The sequence below is a fragment of the Erpetoichthys calabaricus genome, chromosome 5 (assembly GCF_900747795.2).
Source record: "Erpetoichthys calabaricus chromosome 5, fErpCal1.3, whole genome shotgun sequence".
Classification (NCBI taxonomy): Eukaryota; Metazoa; Chordata; class Cladistia; order Polypteriformes; family Polypteridae; genus Erpetoichthys; species Erpetoichthys calabaricus.
Window position 1 is genome coordinate 22,467,430 of NC_041398.2, and position 17,915 is coordinate 22,485,344.

General features: G+C 40.9%; 1 protein-coding gene across 2 annotated transcripts; it reads left to right on the forward strand.

The window, feature by feature from the left end:
- Nucleotides 1-1,437: 1,437 nt before the first annotated feature.
- LOC114643715 (gastrula zinc finger protein XlCGF57.1-like) lies at nucleotides 1,438-17,149 on the forward strand. 2 transcript variants are annotated; one of them, XM_028792234.2, is made up of 3 exons: nucleotides 1,438-1,607; nucleotides 10,277-10,868; nucleotides 14,911-17,149. In XM_028792234.2, the coding sequence occupies exons 2-3, from the start codon at nucleotides 10,421-10,423 to the stop codon at nucleotides 16,335-16,337; spliced, it is 1,875 nt and encodes a 624-aa protein (XP_028648067.2). In that variant the 5' UTR covers nucleotides 1,438-1,607; nucleotides 10,277-10,420; the 3' UTR covers nucleotides 16,338-17,149. The 2 variants fall into 2 exon arrangements, with proteins under 2 accessions (XP_028648067.2, XP_051783389.1); XM_051927429.1 differs by lacking the exon at nucleotides 1,438-1,607 and having other exon boundaries at nucleotides 10,138-10,868.
- The last annotated feature ends 766 nt before the right edge of the window (nucleotides 17,150-17,915 follow it).

A 17,915-nucleotide genomic window follows, 5' to 3' on the forward strand; every position in this document is an offset into this window, starting at 1 on the left:
TCTTTTAATTGTGAGACGGAACTGTCATCTCTGTCTTGTCATGGAGCACAGTTTAAACTTTTGAAAAAGAGACAAATGTTTGTTTGCAGTGTTTGAATAACGTTCCTGTCTCTCTACAACCTCCTGTGTTTCTGCTCAAATCTGTGACCCAAGCATGACAATATAAAAATAACCATATAAACATATGGTTTCTACTTTGCGGATTTTCTTATTTCGCAGGTGGCTCTGGAACGCAACCCCCGCGATGGAGGAGGGATTACTGTATAAATTTAAAGAATTATTATAAAGCCATGAATTGCCATAAACTCTGTCCTTGCAGTTCATTGGATGTTCTTCTGGGAGCCCCTGTGACTTTTTGACTGTGTCCTTGCAGCCGTTATGGCAAGCCAGCCTTTCCTGGGAAGATTCCTTCTTGTTCTAAATGTTCTCCATTTACAGATGCACTGGAGTCCCAGTGTTTTAGAAAAGACTTTGTAACCCCCTTCTTGAGTCTTACATTTCAAAAATGTTTTTTTCATTATATTATCTAGAATTTTCTTTGAGGTCTGCTGTTTTTGTGGTGGAAGATTCACTTTCGTGATAAGGGTCAGTACTGTATTTGGTGAGCTTCAGATTCATCGAGTCTGGTTGTTTTCAGTCAGCCGAGTCTTAATCGTCTGTTAGAGTAAATAAAGGGGAACTTACAAATGGTACAACTTTAATACATAAGTACAGATAGCAGATAAAATTATCTAATATTAGATTTAGTCTAAAATTGTGAAACCATTAAATTTGAAAATAATAAAAAGAAAGATATAAGGAAGGGGCAAATACCTTTTCACAACACGGTCTATGGGCCTTTTGAATTTTAAAGAACAACAACAAAAAAAAAGAATGGATATGGTTTTCCTTACACATCCTAGAGAAGTTCTGGATATTTGGACTCGCGATTCCAAAGTTTCTCCTTTCGAGTAGTTAGCAGGGTTTTTTTCTGTTTTGTGTCCCGTGCTCTCAGAATAAGCCGCGAATTGGATTTTAAAGGCTTTAAAGGTGTTATGTATGTAATGTGGGGTCGAAGAAATTTGACCAAAGAATCATAGTGAACTGGGCGGCACGGTGACGCAGTGGTAGCGCTGCTGCCACGCAGTACGGAGACCGGGATTCGCTTTACATGTTCTCCCCGTGTCTGCGTGGGTTTCCTCCCGCAGTCCAAAGACATGCAGGTTAGGTGGATTGGCAATTACTAACTGGCCCTAGTGTGTTCTTGGGGTATGTGTCCTGCGGTGGGTTCCTGGGATTGGTTCCTGCCCCGTGACCCTATGTTAAGATATAGCGGGTTGGAAAATGGATGGATGGATGGATCACAGTGAACTGTTACCACAATCGTACGGTAGATGGCAGCAATGCGCGTCTGAAACGGGGCATGTCTGACTTTTATTTTGGCACAACGATGCGCATTTCGGAGCGGATATGACAATTTTCTGTTGCTGTTTTCACTGTGAGACGAGTCTGCCTTGAAAGTGCATCAATAAGAGCGAGCCGTCCTCTTTCAGCATGCTGCAAGCCACTATTCTGATAACGACATCGTGCCTTGTGGCTTCGCAGAAAACCAGCTGACATCGCGAGAGGTACGTGTTCGAGTGTGTGAAGACTCTCAAAAGCCTAGGGCAATTAACGGGGTTGGAGTGCGGATTGAGGGGATTGGGGGGTGATGGTGTGCACACCGGGGTGCGGGTGAGGGAATAAAAGTATCACGGAGTGACAGGAGGACGTCCCTAAGAGGGAGAGAGGGTGGCAGAATGAGAACAGCACGGCAGCTGGGGTAACGATCGAGACAAAAGAGAATAACGGGTGGATGGATGTAAGTTTTGAAGAGAAAGAGGGGTCGGAAGGCATGAAGGAAACAGAAAAAAAATGTCAGTCATCGTTGGGGTGGTATCCCCCGGTGTAAGGGATAGGCGAGGATTAGAGGGTGGGATGTCTTGTCGTGAGTGGTGATGGAGACAAACAAGAAGAGCTACGTAGAAAGCGAAGTGGTGTACGGACGACGCGGTGGAGCAGTGGTTAGCCCTGACTTTCCTATCCAGCGCCCAATCATCGTCAGGGTGGAGTTTGCATGTTCTCCCCACGTGCAAGAGTCCCCTCCAAAATACCCCCAAAATGTTCATGCTCAGCAATAATAGTAATTGGTTCTATATGTATGTGAAAATCCTGCAGTGAACTTGCTTCTCCCACGTTGCTGTTTTGTCCGTGATTCTAATGGGTATGGGTCTGGCTCACTTATGACCCTGAATCGGATTCATCTGTTTTGTAAGCACATAATCTGAGTGTGGATCTGCACACAGACAACAACTAGACGTGGGATTTAAACCAAAGGCAGTTGATCATGATCTGTCAGATGGTATTGTGTCACCCTGCACCATACAACAAATAGATAGATAAATACAGTGGCGTAGCTCGAGTTCGTGCCGCTCGGGGCGGTGCTTCAATTTGCCGCCCTCCACCATATCTGAATATGTTAACCTATTTAAATAGAATATTAACATGACGTATAGAGAAAAATTAAGATAAATGTTGCATAGGTTTCTTCATATATAGAGAAACAGCAATAATTTTTCACATATAATTATTTATAAGCATCATAGACAAGAATTGAGTACAGACGCACTGATAAGCCGTGTTCTAATTATTGCCAGTGTACAAGTTATAGGTGGGGATGTTTTCTGCACAGAGCAAGAAACGAAATAAAATTATAAATTGTAAATTAGTTGTTTATATTCCTAGAAATTATTACTGGTGTAATGTTTTTGTTTATTTTTGTTATTGCATCATAAATTCCAACTGCTGTGTCTGATGCCGTCACAGAAGGACAGTCTGAAAATTATTTTTGAAGCATTTGTGGATAAAAATTAGAGAATTTTATTTTTACCATTCATAAGTGATATTTTTCCGAACCCTGCTGCTTACACATGAATTGTACTGAGCCTTTTGGCCAATAATGCCACCCCCAAAAATGTGCCACCTGGGACGGACCACCCCTAGATAGATAGATAGATAGATAGATAGATAGATAGATAGATAGATAGATAGATAGATAGATAGAAAGGCAAATCGTGATTGCTAAATTTGTCCTAGTGTGTGTGTGTGTATGAGTGTGCGTGTATTCACTCTGTGATGAACTTGTGCCTTGTCCAGAGATGTCTACTATGTCACAAATCAGTGTAAAGTTAATATTTGCATCAAGACCCAAATGATAAATAATTAAGTAGGATTGATAAGGTAAATGTCACCATTCCATACGAAAACAGTCAAATTTGCTGAAGAGGTTCTGATCAACACCAAATTAGAAAATAGATTTAAAAAAAAAAACACTCTTTAATAATCTGTCATTTTCCAGTGGATCAGTGAACTTAATTGCAGTGCCTTACTGATAGAAGTTAATTATCTTTGTTATTTAAACTCCTCTGTTTGGAGTTCCCTGTTCTTGGCTGCTTTATTTTATTTTATTTTATTTATTTTAACTATCCTAGTCACCAGCACACCATGCTTTCAGATACATCACACATAGAAACAATCACAAACTCAAACTGTTGTGCTTCCACGAGAACGAAGCACACATACAGGTGCTGGATCATAAAATTAGAATATCATGACAAAGTTGATTTATTTCAGTAATTCTATTCAAAAAGTGAAACTTGTATATTAGATTCATTCATTACACACAGACTGATGTATTTCAAATTTTTATTTCTATTAATGTTGATGATTATAACTGACAACTAATGAAAGTCCCAAATTCAGTATTTCGGAAAATTAGAATATCAATTAAGACCAATGCAAAAAAAGGATTTTTAGAAATGTTGGCCAACTGAAAGGTATGAACATGAAAAGTATGAGCATGTACAACACTCAATATTTAGTTGGGGCTCCTTTGGCCTGGATTACTGCAGCAATGCGGCGTGGCATGGAGTCGATCAGTCTGTGGCACTGCTCACATGTTATGAGAGCCCATGTTGCTCTGATAGTGGCCTTCAGCTCTTCTGAATTGTTGGGTCTGGCGTATTGCATCTTCCTCTTCACAATACCCCATAGATTTTCTATGGGGTTAAGGTCAGGCGAGTTTGCTGGCCAATCAAGAACAGGGATACCATGGTCCTTAAACCAGGTACTGGTAGCTTTGGTACTGTGTGCAGGTGTCAGGTCCTGTTGGAAAATGAAATCTGCATCTCCATAAAGTTCGTCAGCAGCAGGAAGCATGAAGTGCTCTAAAGCTTCCTGGTAGACGGCTGCGTTGACCTTGGACCTCAGAAAACACAACGGACCAACACCAGCAGATGACATGGCACCCCAAACCATCACTGACTGTGGAAACTACACTGGACCTCAAGCAACGTGGATTCTGTGCCTCTCCTCTCTTTCTCCAGACTCTGGGACCTTGATTTCCAAAGGAAATGCAAAATTTACTTTCATCAGAAAGCAGCAGTCCAGTCCTTTTTGTCTTTAGCTCAGGCGAGATGCTTCTGACGCTGTTTCTTGTTCAAGAGTGTCTTGACACAAGGAATGCGACAGCTGAAACCCATGTCTTGCATATGTCTGTACGTGGTGGTTCGTGAAGCACTGACTCCAGCTGCAGTCCACTCTTTGTGAATCTCCCCCACATTTTTGAATGGGTTTTGTTGCACAATCCTCTCCAGGGTGCGGTTATCCCTATTGCTTGTACACTTTTTTCTACCACATCTTGTCCTTCCCTTCACCTCTCTATTAATGTGCTTGGACACAGAGCTCTGTGAACAGCCAGCCTCTTTAGCAATGACCTTTTGTGTCTTGCCCTCCTTGTGCAAGGTGTCAGTGGTCGTCTTTTGGACAACTGTCAAGTCAGCAGTCTTCCCGATGATTGTGTAGCCTACAGAACTCGACTGAGAGACCATTTAAAGGCTTTTGCAGGTGTTTTGAGTTAAGTAGCTGATTAGAGTGTGGCACCAGGTGTCTTCAATATTGAACCTTTTCACAATATTCTAATTTTCCGAGATACTGAATTTGGGACTTTCATTAGTTGTCAGTTATAATCATCAACATTAAAAGAAATAAACATTTGAAATACATCAGTCTGTGTGTAATGAATGAATCTAATATACAAGTTTCACTTTTTGAATGGAATTACTGAAATAAATCAACTTTGTCATGATATTCTAATTTTATGACCAGCACCTGTATACTGTGAAAGTGGGACAGGTAACATAAGATTTGTGACCCTTGTTAATGGTCTACAGTCCACTAGAGGGCACTGAGTGTTAGATTCTGAGGGGTATTCGAGACCATAGACATAGAATTCCTAGACGGCGCAAGACCAGCAGCATCATACGTCAATGTCGCCGCCATATTGCGAGTGGCACTGCTGTGGAGTGAAGTAATGAATAATGTGCTGCTTGGGATTGTACAAACCGCTGTACGCTCCAAACCAGATCCCAGGGGATTACATTTCATAGGTAAGGCTGAACAATAGTTTTGGTTATATTTGGCCATTAGAAAATCCCATGTTATAATCTTAGCACTCAAGGTCACCTTACAATAAAATTAAACAACATTAGTAAAATAAAACAAGAGAATGATAAATTAAAAAGCAATAATTAGCAAACAATCAAAGATGACTGGCAGTAACAGTGCAAAATTCACAATTGGTATGTCAGTTTGAAAAGATAAGTTTTGAGGGCAGCTTTAAAATGTGTTATTGAATCGAGCTGATGTATATGGGAGGGAAGAGAATTCCAAAGTTGAGGAGCACAATGAGAGACGCTCGAGCTCCCATAGAACAGAGTTTGATGTGCGGTACAGAAAGTCGAGCTGCAGATGAGGATCTGAGTGAGCGAGAGGGACTGCAAGTCTGTAGGAGATCAGTGAGGTTGTGGAGAGCTTTAAATGTTAAGAGCAGTATTGTGTATTGTTTTCTGTAGTTAACAGGGAGTTGAGAGATAATAGGTGTAATATGTTCAGTGGATTTAGAACAGCAGGTTATTATCCTGGTAAGTGATGGATGCGTTTTTGTGGGATACCAGATAGAATAGCATTACAGTAATCTATACGTGAGGTGACTAGGGCATTAACCAATACTTCAGTACAGTGTTGCGTAAGAACAGGACAAAGTCTGGAAAAGTTTCTGGGATGGAAAAAGGCAGTCCGAGAAATGTTACTTATATGGGAGGAATTATTTAATAATAATAATTATTGTTATTATTATTTAATAATTGCCATTATCCATATTACTAACCGAGAATGCTAAACCGGATGATGGACGCAGGCACATCCGGCCATGGGCCGTAGCTGCAAAAAGACGTACTGCGTAGGCGCAAGAAAGGGCGGACGGGATACACACCAAGAGGGGGATTTAACAAGCCCCTGGAACACAAAAAAAAAGAACACAAAACCACCCCACACACCCTACAAGCAACGGACGGGACACACACAAAGAGGGGGATTCAACAAGCCCCTGGAACACAAAACGAAAGAAGACGCTCGCTCAACAACAATCCTCACCCACACACCCCCCCCCCCCAATCAATAAGAAGTGACACCCAAAGCCACATATCTAAAGGAAACGTCCATATTAAACATACGTCATCTCAAAACCTTCACACTAGGCAGCATAGGTGGATCTCATTAAAATAAAGCACTATTAACCGTTCAACTGGAGAAAAGGCTCCATATTAACAGTGAGTACGATCCTCCTTAATACTTATCCATATTTCGCACGCTGAGGAACAAACAAGTCATGCATACACGGTCACGGGTACAAAACTATTCGGATCGGATAACGGAACCAAACACACAAACACGAATGAAACAAAAAGAATACACGGCGGCGCATACAATGCGCTTCGGAAAATACGTGAGAAAAAATGTCTCGGATCAAAAAACGCAAAGCTCAAGTAACCCCGTTACAGAGACGTGCCCAAATGAACAGACACATTGAACGTAGATGCATACAGCGCGCGTCTCAAAGTGCTGCATCAAAACAAGCACGATTTCAAAAGAAAGAGCTTGCGTCTCAGACATACAAAAAAGGGAGCAAAGCAACGCGCATATGACCGGCCAGAAAACAAGCAAGCAGGACTCAAAAAGCAGAAAGCTCAACTGACCGACATACAAAAACGGACAAGGCACGATACAAACAATGCACGACGTAGAGTGAAACGGACTTTGCGCAAAGCGGAGGCGGATCAATTAAAACCCAAAAATAGCGCGTCACAAATAATGGACATGCAACAACGCGGCACTCAAACACCACAAGCAAAACATGCCCGTCGCAGACATCAACACCAGACGTCTGCTAAACTCTTACGCCAGTTGGCTGACAACGCTTTCAATAATGAGTCCACTATTGAGGAAAATTCATTGGGATTAATGAATGTCATTTGCAATCATTGTCATTCACTTAACTTCACAGAAGAAACAACTGGCAATACAAATAATGAATTTACACGTTGTTGTCAAAAGGGGCAGATTAGACTGCCTCCTTTACATTCATATCCTGAATATCTACAGAAGCTTCTAACTAAGGATGTGCCTGAAAGTAAAAACTTTATGAACTGCATTAGATCCTACAATAGTTCATTTGCTTTTGCATCTACCAGAGAACATAACAGGACACCAAAAGGCAATGGCCCATACTGCTTTCGCATATGTGGTTAACACAATGCACTATATTATGTCCAAAAAATATTAATGTTAATCACATTATTAACCAGGTCATTTCATTACTTCCTGGAGAGACACGGCTCTTTCTAAGCTCTGACAAAGTTGACTCTGATGACGACAATGAACATCTGAATTTCCCATTAGAATATTTGAACACTATTAACCCGGATGGATGACCACAACACAACCTTACCCTTAAAAACGGAACAATAATCATGCTATTAAGAAACCTTAACACTAAACAGGGTTTATGCATTGGCACACGGTTAGTCGTCAACACCATAACACACAATGTTATTCAAGCAACAGTTCTTTCAGATTCACATGCTAACAATACTGTTCTCATTCTTGAAATTGACCTTACGAGTTCTGACCTAGAATTACCTTTTACATTGAAACACCGACAGTTCCCCATTAAACCTGCATTTGCCATGACCATCAACAAATCACAAGGACAAACCATGGACAAGGTTGGCATCTACCTCTCTGAACCCGTTTTTGGACATGCACAACTTTATTTTGCCTTCTCATGTGTTCGACGTTCATCTCACATTAAAGTTAAAATTAAAAATGATCCATGCCAAGGAAGACTCATTCAAAGACAAGACACCATCTTTACTACTAATGTTGTATACAGAGAAATATTCCAATAAAACATTACTCTATGCCAAACACTCTATTTTGTAGTTATATAGGCATCATCCAAACCTGCACACTATTCTATATCTAATTCATACATCTCACTCTTTGTCATGCCCCAACGCCAGGGGTTGGCGAGCGAAGCGAGCAGGGGGCGGAGCCCCCTAGTTAGTGTATAAATGGACATAAATAATTGCATGTAAATGATTCGCCAAAGTCTTTTTGTTTGTAAACGATACTATTTTAAACGTTATTGTTTTTTCATCAGAAAACCCGGTTTCCATGTCTACCTGCATTAGTTTAAATGACACTTTTGCCACTCGCAATAGGACGGACGCGCTGACGTATCATGTTGACTGGGCAACAAAGTGAATGCGGCGTCTATCTATATATGTTTCTGTTCGAGACATCAGACAATCTGGCCCTCTTCAGACAGGTTCTGTGGTAAAGGATGTCTGCAGGGAAACCTGGTGCTGTTAGGGGGAGCTCATCCTGGGTATCTGCAGACCTTTGGGTGCTGGCCATGTAAATGAGAAGTGCTTGTAAAGGCGTACCTGGAATACTACTCCAGCTCCAGGTTTGAAAAGCCTCTGCATTTGGAATATGAAGGTCTTGGGATTGGGAGGAAGTGGCTGGACAAATAAAAGAAGATTAGAGGTGAACTCATATGTGAGGGCTTAATAGCAGGGCCGGAGTCTGAGTTTATTTTTTTTTTTTTAACCCTTATGTGTTTACTGGACGTTTGTTCACCTAATTTGCTAATAAAACCCTTTTCTTTTTTTTAACTTTTGTTTTTCTGGTTGTCATTTGTGTTCAGGGATGACACACAGTCCACAATACATGCATATACAGTACAAACTGTAAATACAGTATGTGACCCATAGATTCCCATACTGCATGCTCTTCAAGACCCATCTGCACCTTCATCTCCTATGTTGGAGGGTCTTTCATGCCTCAGTGACCCACAGAGCCATGTTGTCTGAGCTTAGGGCTGCTTTTGGTAAACTGATTTAAAAAGGAGCAGTCTGATAAAAAAAGAACCCAAACTATAACTGTCCTCATGATTCTAAAGTGACCTGAACCAACCAGGCTGAGAACAGGCGTACTGGGACCCATTCCAGGAAGCAGACCCAGTGGGCTGCTTACTTGCTTGTATCTCATGTCTTATTACCTTCAAGGCCAGGAGAGATCAGATTTAGTCCTGGTGTGCTACAGGTTTTCATTCCAGAACAATTTCCTAATGAGAATTAAATTATTGCTATTTAAGCCCATTATGGCTCAATCAACATACTTGTGCTTCATTTTCCTTAACTTCCTCATGAAAATTCCCAACATTTATGTGATTCCATTATTCCTGGACAGTTCTGTCCACTACTTTTCATTGCTTCTTGATTTTCTAATGAGCTTCCAATTAAGAGTGAGATAGAAATGGCAAAGAAACCAGCAGCTCTCCATCTAACTTGATCCCATTTACACCCATGTGTCTTCATCGTGAAGGATTCTTTTTCTGAATAAAACATTTGGAAAGACACGGAAACAAAATATAATTTGGGTGAAATCCTCAATGAGAAAAAAACAATAGCATTCTAATAACCTGAGATGGCAGAATAAAAACCATACAATTACATAACAGGATATACTATTGGAAATGATGGGGTTCAGTTAAGAAAGTGGGCTGCAGCAAAGACCTGTAGTCACTGCAGTCCCCTAGGTCTAAATATGCTGACCAAGGCACCATAGTGCTGGTTGGGTGATAGGAAAGTTATACAAAACCGTGTAGAGAATCTTTAGAATTTCACAGGGCAGAAAAGTAGTTAATGGAAGTGGTCCATTATTTAAGTTTTTTAAGATTTTGTTTTGTTTGTTTGCTTGATTTGATTGTCCATGTGTCTCACTTTTTCAGATAATACACTACTTAAACATAACCAAGAATTTTTGATTTTATATTTTATGTATTTTTATACAGTGATCCAAGAATTATAACTGAAGCTTTTGGATTAAAAAATGAAGAGGTTGCTTTCCGATTGAAGGGATTTTCACACTAAGATCCGTCAGAGCTCTAAGTGTGAAGAAAAGGTGAAGTCACACAGGGAAGAAGGACTTAGAGACCATGGAGCAAAGAATGGTCCGAATTAAACAAGAGGAGTGTGAAGAGGATCCTTTCCATGCTGCACAACAGGGTCTCTGCATAAAGCAGGAGGAGACGGAATTGGTGAATGCTAACACTGAAGAGAAACAGTTTGAGAACAAACTCCTGTTTGTTAAAGTGGAGGATATTGAGAAAATGTCTACTGGCTTTGAAATACTCGGTCATGGAATTGTAGACACTCTCCGAAAGGACCTGTCCAATGAGAATCGCTTCATGATAGTGCAATGTCCTTCAGTAAAACAAGAGGTGGCTGACTTTGTGTCCCTTCAGAGGACTGAGAGATCTCTTCTGCTGCAGTCCATCCACGTTAAACCTGAAACCTTCAAGTATGATGACAAAATGATGATGGAGATGTGGCGTAGAAGAGAAGAACAAGAACAGCCATCATCTGTAAGGCACACAGGAACAAGTAAGTGTTCATATAGAAAATCATTAAGAATATTATTTCTGATATTGTCACAAAGGTTGGTAGGGTGACCTAACACCTTATGTTTCCTTTGGACAGGAGTGCTAGTTGTAAATGGGCATAAGGTCAATGCACTAATAAACACCGGCAGCAACATTTCCATTGCAGCTGGCTGTTATGTGTTACCATGTCAATGGCTTAAAGGGAAGACCAGTTTAACCTGTACTCACAGGGAGACATGGTGGTATCATTCTGCCACCTGTATTATCAGTTTTGACAACTCCATAAGGGCTTTTTTAGGTGGTGGTTATTCGAAATCTACCCTTTCCCGTGATCCTGAGTAAAGACTGGTCAGAGAGTAAAAGCGGTATCATACAAATCACTCCTGCCAAATTGTTGGGCCTGGCAATGGACGGAGATCATCTGCCGCTCACTGTTGCCATGCCGTGTACACAACTGGAAACACAGAGTCACGTGGCTACCCAGTGTGACATGGCAGAAGTCGCGATGAGACCCAGGCCACCAACATCGTGGATTGCCACTCCACCCACTGAAGTCAGTCCTGATCCTCTTGATACACTTCTATTTCAATTTAGGCAAACAGCAGCCTCCTTTAAACAGGAACAGTGGAATGATAATTCCCTTGAGTTTACCAAAAATGCAGTAGTCTCAGTAAACGGTCAACACAACTTACATATATCAGGACTCCACTTTGTTATAGAAAATGATTTATTATATCGGGTAGCTGAGCGTAAGGGAGAGGGTGAGGTCATTGTTACTAGAACCACGAACCTTCAATCTAAAAAGGTCTGTGAACTTGTGTACACCCACCTCCTAGGTGCCCATCTGGAAACCAACAAAACACTGGAGAGAATCAGACTCTGATTTTATTAGCCGGGAATCCATGAGGAGTTCCAATGTTTCTGTACTTCATGTCCAGAGTGTTAGTTACGTCTGATTCCTAAGAAGGACCGTGCTCCATTGGTTTCTCTTCCCCAATTGACATCACATTTGAACATATAGGTGGTTGACATCATAAGACCCCTTGATCTCTCTGCTAAAGGGCATTAATGTATTCTAGACCTCGTTAATTATGCTACCTGTTATCCCAAGGCTATCCCCTTGAGAGTAACCAATTCCAAAGCTATCGCACAGGAACTGATAGGGGTCTTTGTTGCATGAGTCGGCATCTCTAAAGAAGCCTTTAAGTACCATGAATGCCCTCCCTTCCATTAAAATTCAGGAGTATATCATGCAATTATGCAATAAATTCAGAAACATTAGAACCATATTAAAAGAGAATATGGAAAAGGCTCAAGCAGCGCAAGCCCAATGTTATGATTGTGAGATAGTACTTCGGGAGTTTCACGATTTGAGATCGTGTCATGGTACTCATGTCAACCTTGAACTCTAAATTAATGGCCCATTCGCAGGGCCCATAAGAAGTTAAGAAGTGAAAAGGGCTTGTTCACTATTTGGTGAAACAACCAAATCATTCATTGACCGTGTGAACAGATTTATCACATCAACTTACTGAAGACGTGGTGGGACAGGGAGCCCGTTCCTTACTCCAGCCAGCCCCATTCTTGTTTCACCTGTAAAAATTACCTTAATTTTGGCCCTAATTTGACGCACCAACATAAACAGGAGCTCAAAGAAGTAATCCTGTCCGTCCCTGAGGGGTTAAGCAAGAAACCTGGCTGGAACTCACTGATTGAACATGATATCATAATGGACTCCGGGTAATCATTTGGGAGCGACTATACCACCTCCCAGAGGCAAAACATGATGAAGTGGAGCTTGAGATCAAACGCATGCTGGAACTAGGTGTAATTGAGGAAAGTAATAGTCCCTGGACCAGCCCAATTGTATTGGTCCCTAAACCCAATGGAAGTTGGAGATTCTGCAACAACTTCCGTCATCTTAATCAAGTCTTCCAATTTCAGCTTATCTGATGTCATGAATGGACAACCTCCTTGAGCGACTAGGAAAGGCGACGTACTTGACCACTCTTGACAACACAAAGGGGTACTGGCAGGTTCCTTTAATGGACTCTGTAAAGGCCAAGACAGCGTTTAGCATCCCTAGTGGACACTGGCAATATCAGGAACTTCCATTTGAATTGCACGGGGCACCTGCCAACTTCCAATGTCTGGTGGATAAAATGCTACATCCCCACAATTCCTATAGTGCCACAAACTTGGATGACTTGGTCATCTATTCCGACACATGGAAGAAACACCTAGAGCCGGTTCTGGCTATACTTCAGACACTTGGAAAAGCTAGACGTCGTATCAATCCTAAGAAATGTTTCTTTGGATTGCACAAGGCCAAGTATTTATGTTACCTGGTGGGTGGTGGTACAGTCAAACCACAGTACTCCAAAGTAGATGCCATTTTGAAGTAAACAAAGAGATTTTAGTTAGGAAACCCGGTCACCTTCACTACATGTCTCAGGATGTAACTGCCAGTGAATTAACAGGTGTGGAATTACAGGACTGAGACATTATGAGAAGTGCTGAGAAAGAAAAAGTGACCGTACTCCAAAAAGTAAAAGTGCAGACACTGCATTTTAGTGAAGACTGACTGACTTCAAACACTGGTGGCACAGACAGAAAAACTCCCAGGTGTACTCCAAATGTCGAAGTTCCAGTATGGACTACTGGCGATTACTGGCCCATATCAAGCCTTGGCATACATGACAATGCCCTCCAAGTTTCTACTTGAATCTGCTTAAATAGAATTTTTAGATTGTAGACACAATGCTATTGCAGTAACATTTTTCTTCTCAGAGAAAACTTAATCATGTCTGTATGAAAATCTTAGACTACAATGTGCACAGAAGACAATAAAACCCGCTCACAGCTCATGGCTGTTAAAATATACACCTCTAAGTGAGAATGGAAGATATAAAAAGAAAATAATAAAAATAATGCAAAAGTTCACAGCACATCTCTTACATGCATTAATTACTCTTGCAGAGAATCTTGTGTGAAATGACTACAGTGACTGGAGATGTGCAGATCATTTTAAGTTTTTTATAGGCAAAACAAGTCTCGCAGGACATACTCAAATGTTCTTCCTGTGTCTGCATGGATTTCCTCCCTCAGTCCACAGGCATGCAGGTTAGGTGGACTGGTGATGCTAAACTGACCTGTGTGTGTGTTCACCCAGCAATTGACTGGACCCTTTACCAGACATTGTTCTTGGTTTGTGCCCAATGCTTTCTGGGATCAGCTTCCCTATGATTCACCTAGGGATAAATGATTATGAAAATGGATGGATGGATGTTTGAGTACTGGTTTATTAAAAGCTGTTTGAAACCTTAAAAATACATTCAATTTTGGATTAATTTCCTTACATCCTGAGGGTGGTAGCAGTTTAGGGTTTTTTCTTTAGCACCTCATCTTTTACTTAACGAAACTACAGAATCAGGGTGATGAAAGGATTTTTGTTTTGAGAAGATGTGGAAGATGAGGGTCTGACAGCTGGGCCATTGTCAATTAAGGCCACCAGCGGTTAGCTGGTTGTATCATTTACTTGGATTTTAGTTTAACTGAGCATTTTGGGTTATAAAAGCAAACATTGCCCAACAGCTCCAAGTTGCAGTATTTAGGATGTCAGTTTGTCCCTGTGCATGTGGTGTTTGCACCTTCTACTGTTCTTCTTTACATTTTATTAGTTGGTAAGTTGTCGATTAATAAATGGAGGCTGCAGCATCTTGCATGATCATCTGTTCCTTAAAATTAACTTGTACCATATTGATTTTTACAGTGTGTCTGATGATGCCAGGATACTCAACTGTGACTCTCAATTAACACTGAAGGATTCTGAAAAGCAGCTGATGTGTGCTTGTGCCTTTGTTTAGGGAGTAGCTGTGGTGAAGGTTTTATAGGCTGTTCTGTTCAAAATTTGCACATGTAATGAACTCTTTTCAGACCTTTATAAATGTTTGCCATTCCATTTTTAAGTGAGATAGTGGCTTCATTTTTTATGTTGTGTTGTGCATATTGAAAACTAATTGTGTCTTTCTGTCTTGAAACAGGTTTACAGAAAAATAAAAGCTTCTCCATATCTCCCTTTACTATGGGTGCTCAACAACTGAGAAATATGAGAGAAATGATATTCATGGAAGAACCTAAGAATTCAATATCCTCACAATGCAATAAAAGATTTCCAGAGATGCATAGTCTTCCAAAGGACACAGAAAGGCATACAGATTTCTCAGATATGGCCAGTGCTCAGGAACACACTCAGGTAAACGCAAGAGAGAAGCAACATCACTGTCCTGAGTGTGGCAAAGGATTCTTGTACTCTAGGGATCTTCAGAGACATTCAAAAATTCACACTGGGGACAAGCCCTATTACTGTCTTGAATGCAGAAAGCGGTTCTCATGCAAAAGTGGTCTTCAAGCTCACAAGAAAATTCACACAGGGCCAGAGATCCACTGTTGTTCAGAATGTGGTAAGCAATTCTCACGTCGAAATTGCCTTCAAAAACATAAAACTATTCACACAGGAGAGGGCGTGTATTCCTGTTCAGAATGTGGTAAACGATTTGCATACAGAATGAGTCTTCAAAATCACATTCGACTTCACACTGGAGAAAAGCCACATAGCTGTGAAGCATGTGGCAAGCGATTCACTGAAAAAAGTAGCCTCCATAGACATATGTGGATTCACACAGGAGAGAAGCCGTATTGTTGTTCTGAATGTGGAAAGAAATTCTCACGAAGGAACAGTCTTCAGGCACACAAGAAAGCTCATATAGGAAAGGAAATGCATTGCTGTTCTCAATGTGGTAAGCAATTTCCACATCGAAAGAACCTTCATAGACATATAAGAATTCATACTGGAGAAAAGCCACATTGCTGTACTGAATGTGGCAAGCGATTCTCAGAGATAAGTAGCCTCCAGAAACACACATGGATTCACACTGGGGAGAAGCCACATTGCTGTTCTGAATGTGGAAAACGGTTTTCTTCCTTTGGGGATCTTCAGAGGCACACCAGAATTCACACTGGAGAAAAACCATACTGCTGTGCTAATTGTGGTAAATGCTTTTCACAAATAGGCAATCTCACAATGCACATGAAAACTCACACAGGAGAAAAGCCACATTGCTGTTCAGAATGTGGCAGTCGATTCTCAGAAGTAAGTAATCTGAAGAGGCACATGAGAATTCATACTGGCGAGAAACCACATTGCTGTTCTATTTGTAGTAAGCAATTCTCACAAATTTGCAACCTTCAGGTGCACATGAGGATACACACAGGAGAGAAGCCACATCGCTGTTCAGAATGTGGCAAAGTCTTCTCCCATATAAGCAGCCTTAAGAATCACAGAAGACTTCACACAGGAGAGAAGCCACATTCATGCTCTGAATGTGGGAAACAATTCTCACGCACAAGCAATCTTCAGGCCCACATGAAAGTTCACACAGCACCAAAAAAAATGTTCAGGACCTTCTAGAGGTGACACCAGCATAACAGAACAATGCAAGAGCAACACTGTGCACCTGAAGTACAGTATACCTGAAAAGGGATGGTATGATTTGAATGGTCTGTTGTACAAGATGTATTTCATCTTTGACCTAAGCTGCTTTCTGGGGCAGCCACAGCTTCCCAGTGACCCTGCTGTGGATAAGCATGTTTGGAAGATGGATGGATGATTTATATTCAAGGTGTCCCTCCTGCCTGGATGAAGGTCCCAACCCAGAGAGTAGCCACACAACTGGTTCACTTTTCAGCAGCAGAAAGAGACTGAATTGCTGAGTTGACTGTGGGAAACAATTACTACAAATAAACAATTATCCATGATACAGAAAACTTTGGAAAGAGTGTTCAGTCCACTAAGTTTCTCTCTCAGTAACATTCAGTGTTGGTCATCCATGGCTGGTGTACTGTTCTATGAAAAACAATTGGATGATAGTGCTAAGGTAAAAAAAAACTCCTGATGTAAGTGATGAAATGCAGCAAAACTGACAGAAAAGAGAAACCGTCACTTAGAGCGATTTACAAATAAACACTGAGTCACTTGCGCAAAGTAAGATTTTACCAGGGTTGAAATAAAAGCAACTTTGAAATCTTTATGTATTACATGGCCTTAAAAACATGAAGCATTGTTGAAAAGTATAATCTTATATATTTATGAGACATTTTAATATCTTAATTACTCTGATAAAGGAAAATGTGTGTTCAGAAAATCTTGGGTGATTTTCCATGTGTTCTGTCATTGTTACTGTCATTTCAGTGTACACATACTGTATGTGCACTTGTTTTGAACCTGACCCCCTGTAGAGAGTTCAGTAAACAAATCTTCTTCTAAGAGTGGAATGTCTGCTAGTTTTCCTTCAATTCAGAGTCTTCAATGGTCTGTGATGTCTGCTTTGTGACAAAGGGCTGTATGGTGCTTTTATGTTACACCACGATAACAAAGCACACAATATCTATAATATCTACTCAATGGCTCCTGTGACGCAGTCCTGCTAGTCGGAGAAAGAGTACATTAACCTTATAACACAGAATGAGACATTACAATGTAAAGTGTTGAGGTCTCCCAGAGAAACCTGTTTAAACTGAAAAAATGCTAAAGAAAATGAATGAAAAACCAAAAGGCATCAAGTAAGTCAATTCAAGAGTATTCTTATTCTTCAATTTATTGCCAGTGCAGGCTGATTTATATCCAACAGTTGCAGGTCTAAAAATGAACGCCCAGTCAGCTCTGTTTTTTAATAAATGGAACCAGAATAAGTAGGAATTCTGGGATAATCTGGAAGTGAGGTCACTGGTCTACTGCAGGCTCCTCCTCCACACTTGTGTAGGAAAAGGAAGTGAGGTTAGCGGCTGTGTCTCATCCAAAGCTTCCCCCATTTCACCTCTTGAGCAGAGCCTCCAATACAAAGTTTCTGTCTGTTATACCTGCCTGGCACTCTCCACCTTGCATTTTTTAACTTGCACTGCATTTTTATCACTCTTTAATTAATATTGTTTTTATCAGTATGCTGCTGCTGAAGTATGTGAATTTCCTCTTGGGGATTAATAAAGTATC

Coding starts and splice junctions, on each gene's coding strand:
- LOC114643715 (XM_028792234.2), top strand. CDS start 10,421: ATGGAGCAAAGAATGGTCCGAATTAAACAAGAGGAGTGTGAAGAGGAT. Junction 10,869..14,910: donor TGTAAGGCACACAGGAACAA/GTAAGTGTTCAT, acceptor GTCTTGAAACAG/GTTTACAGAAAAATAAAAGC.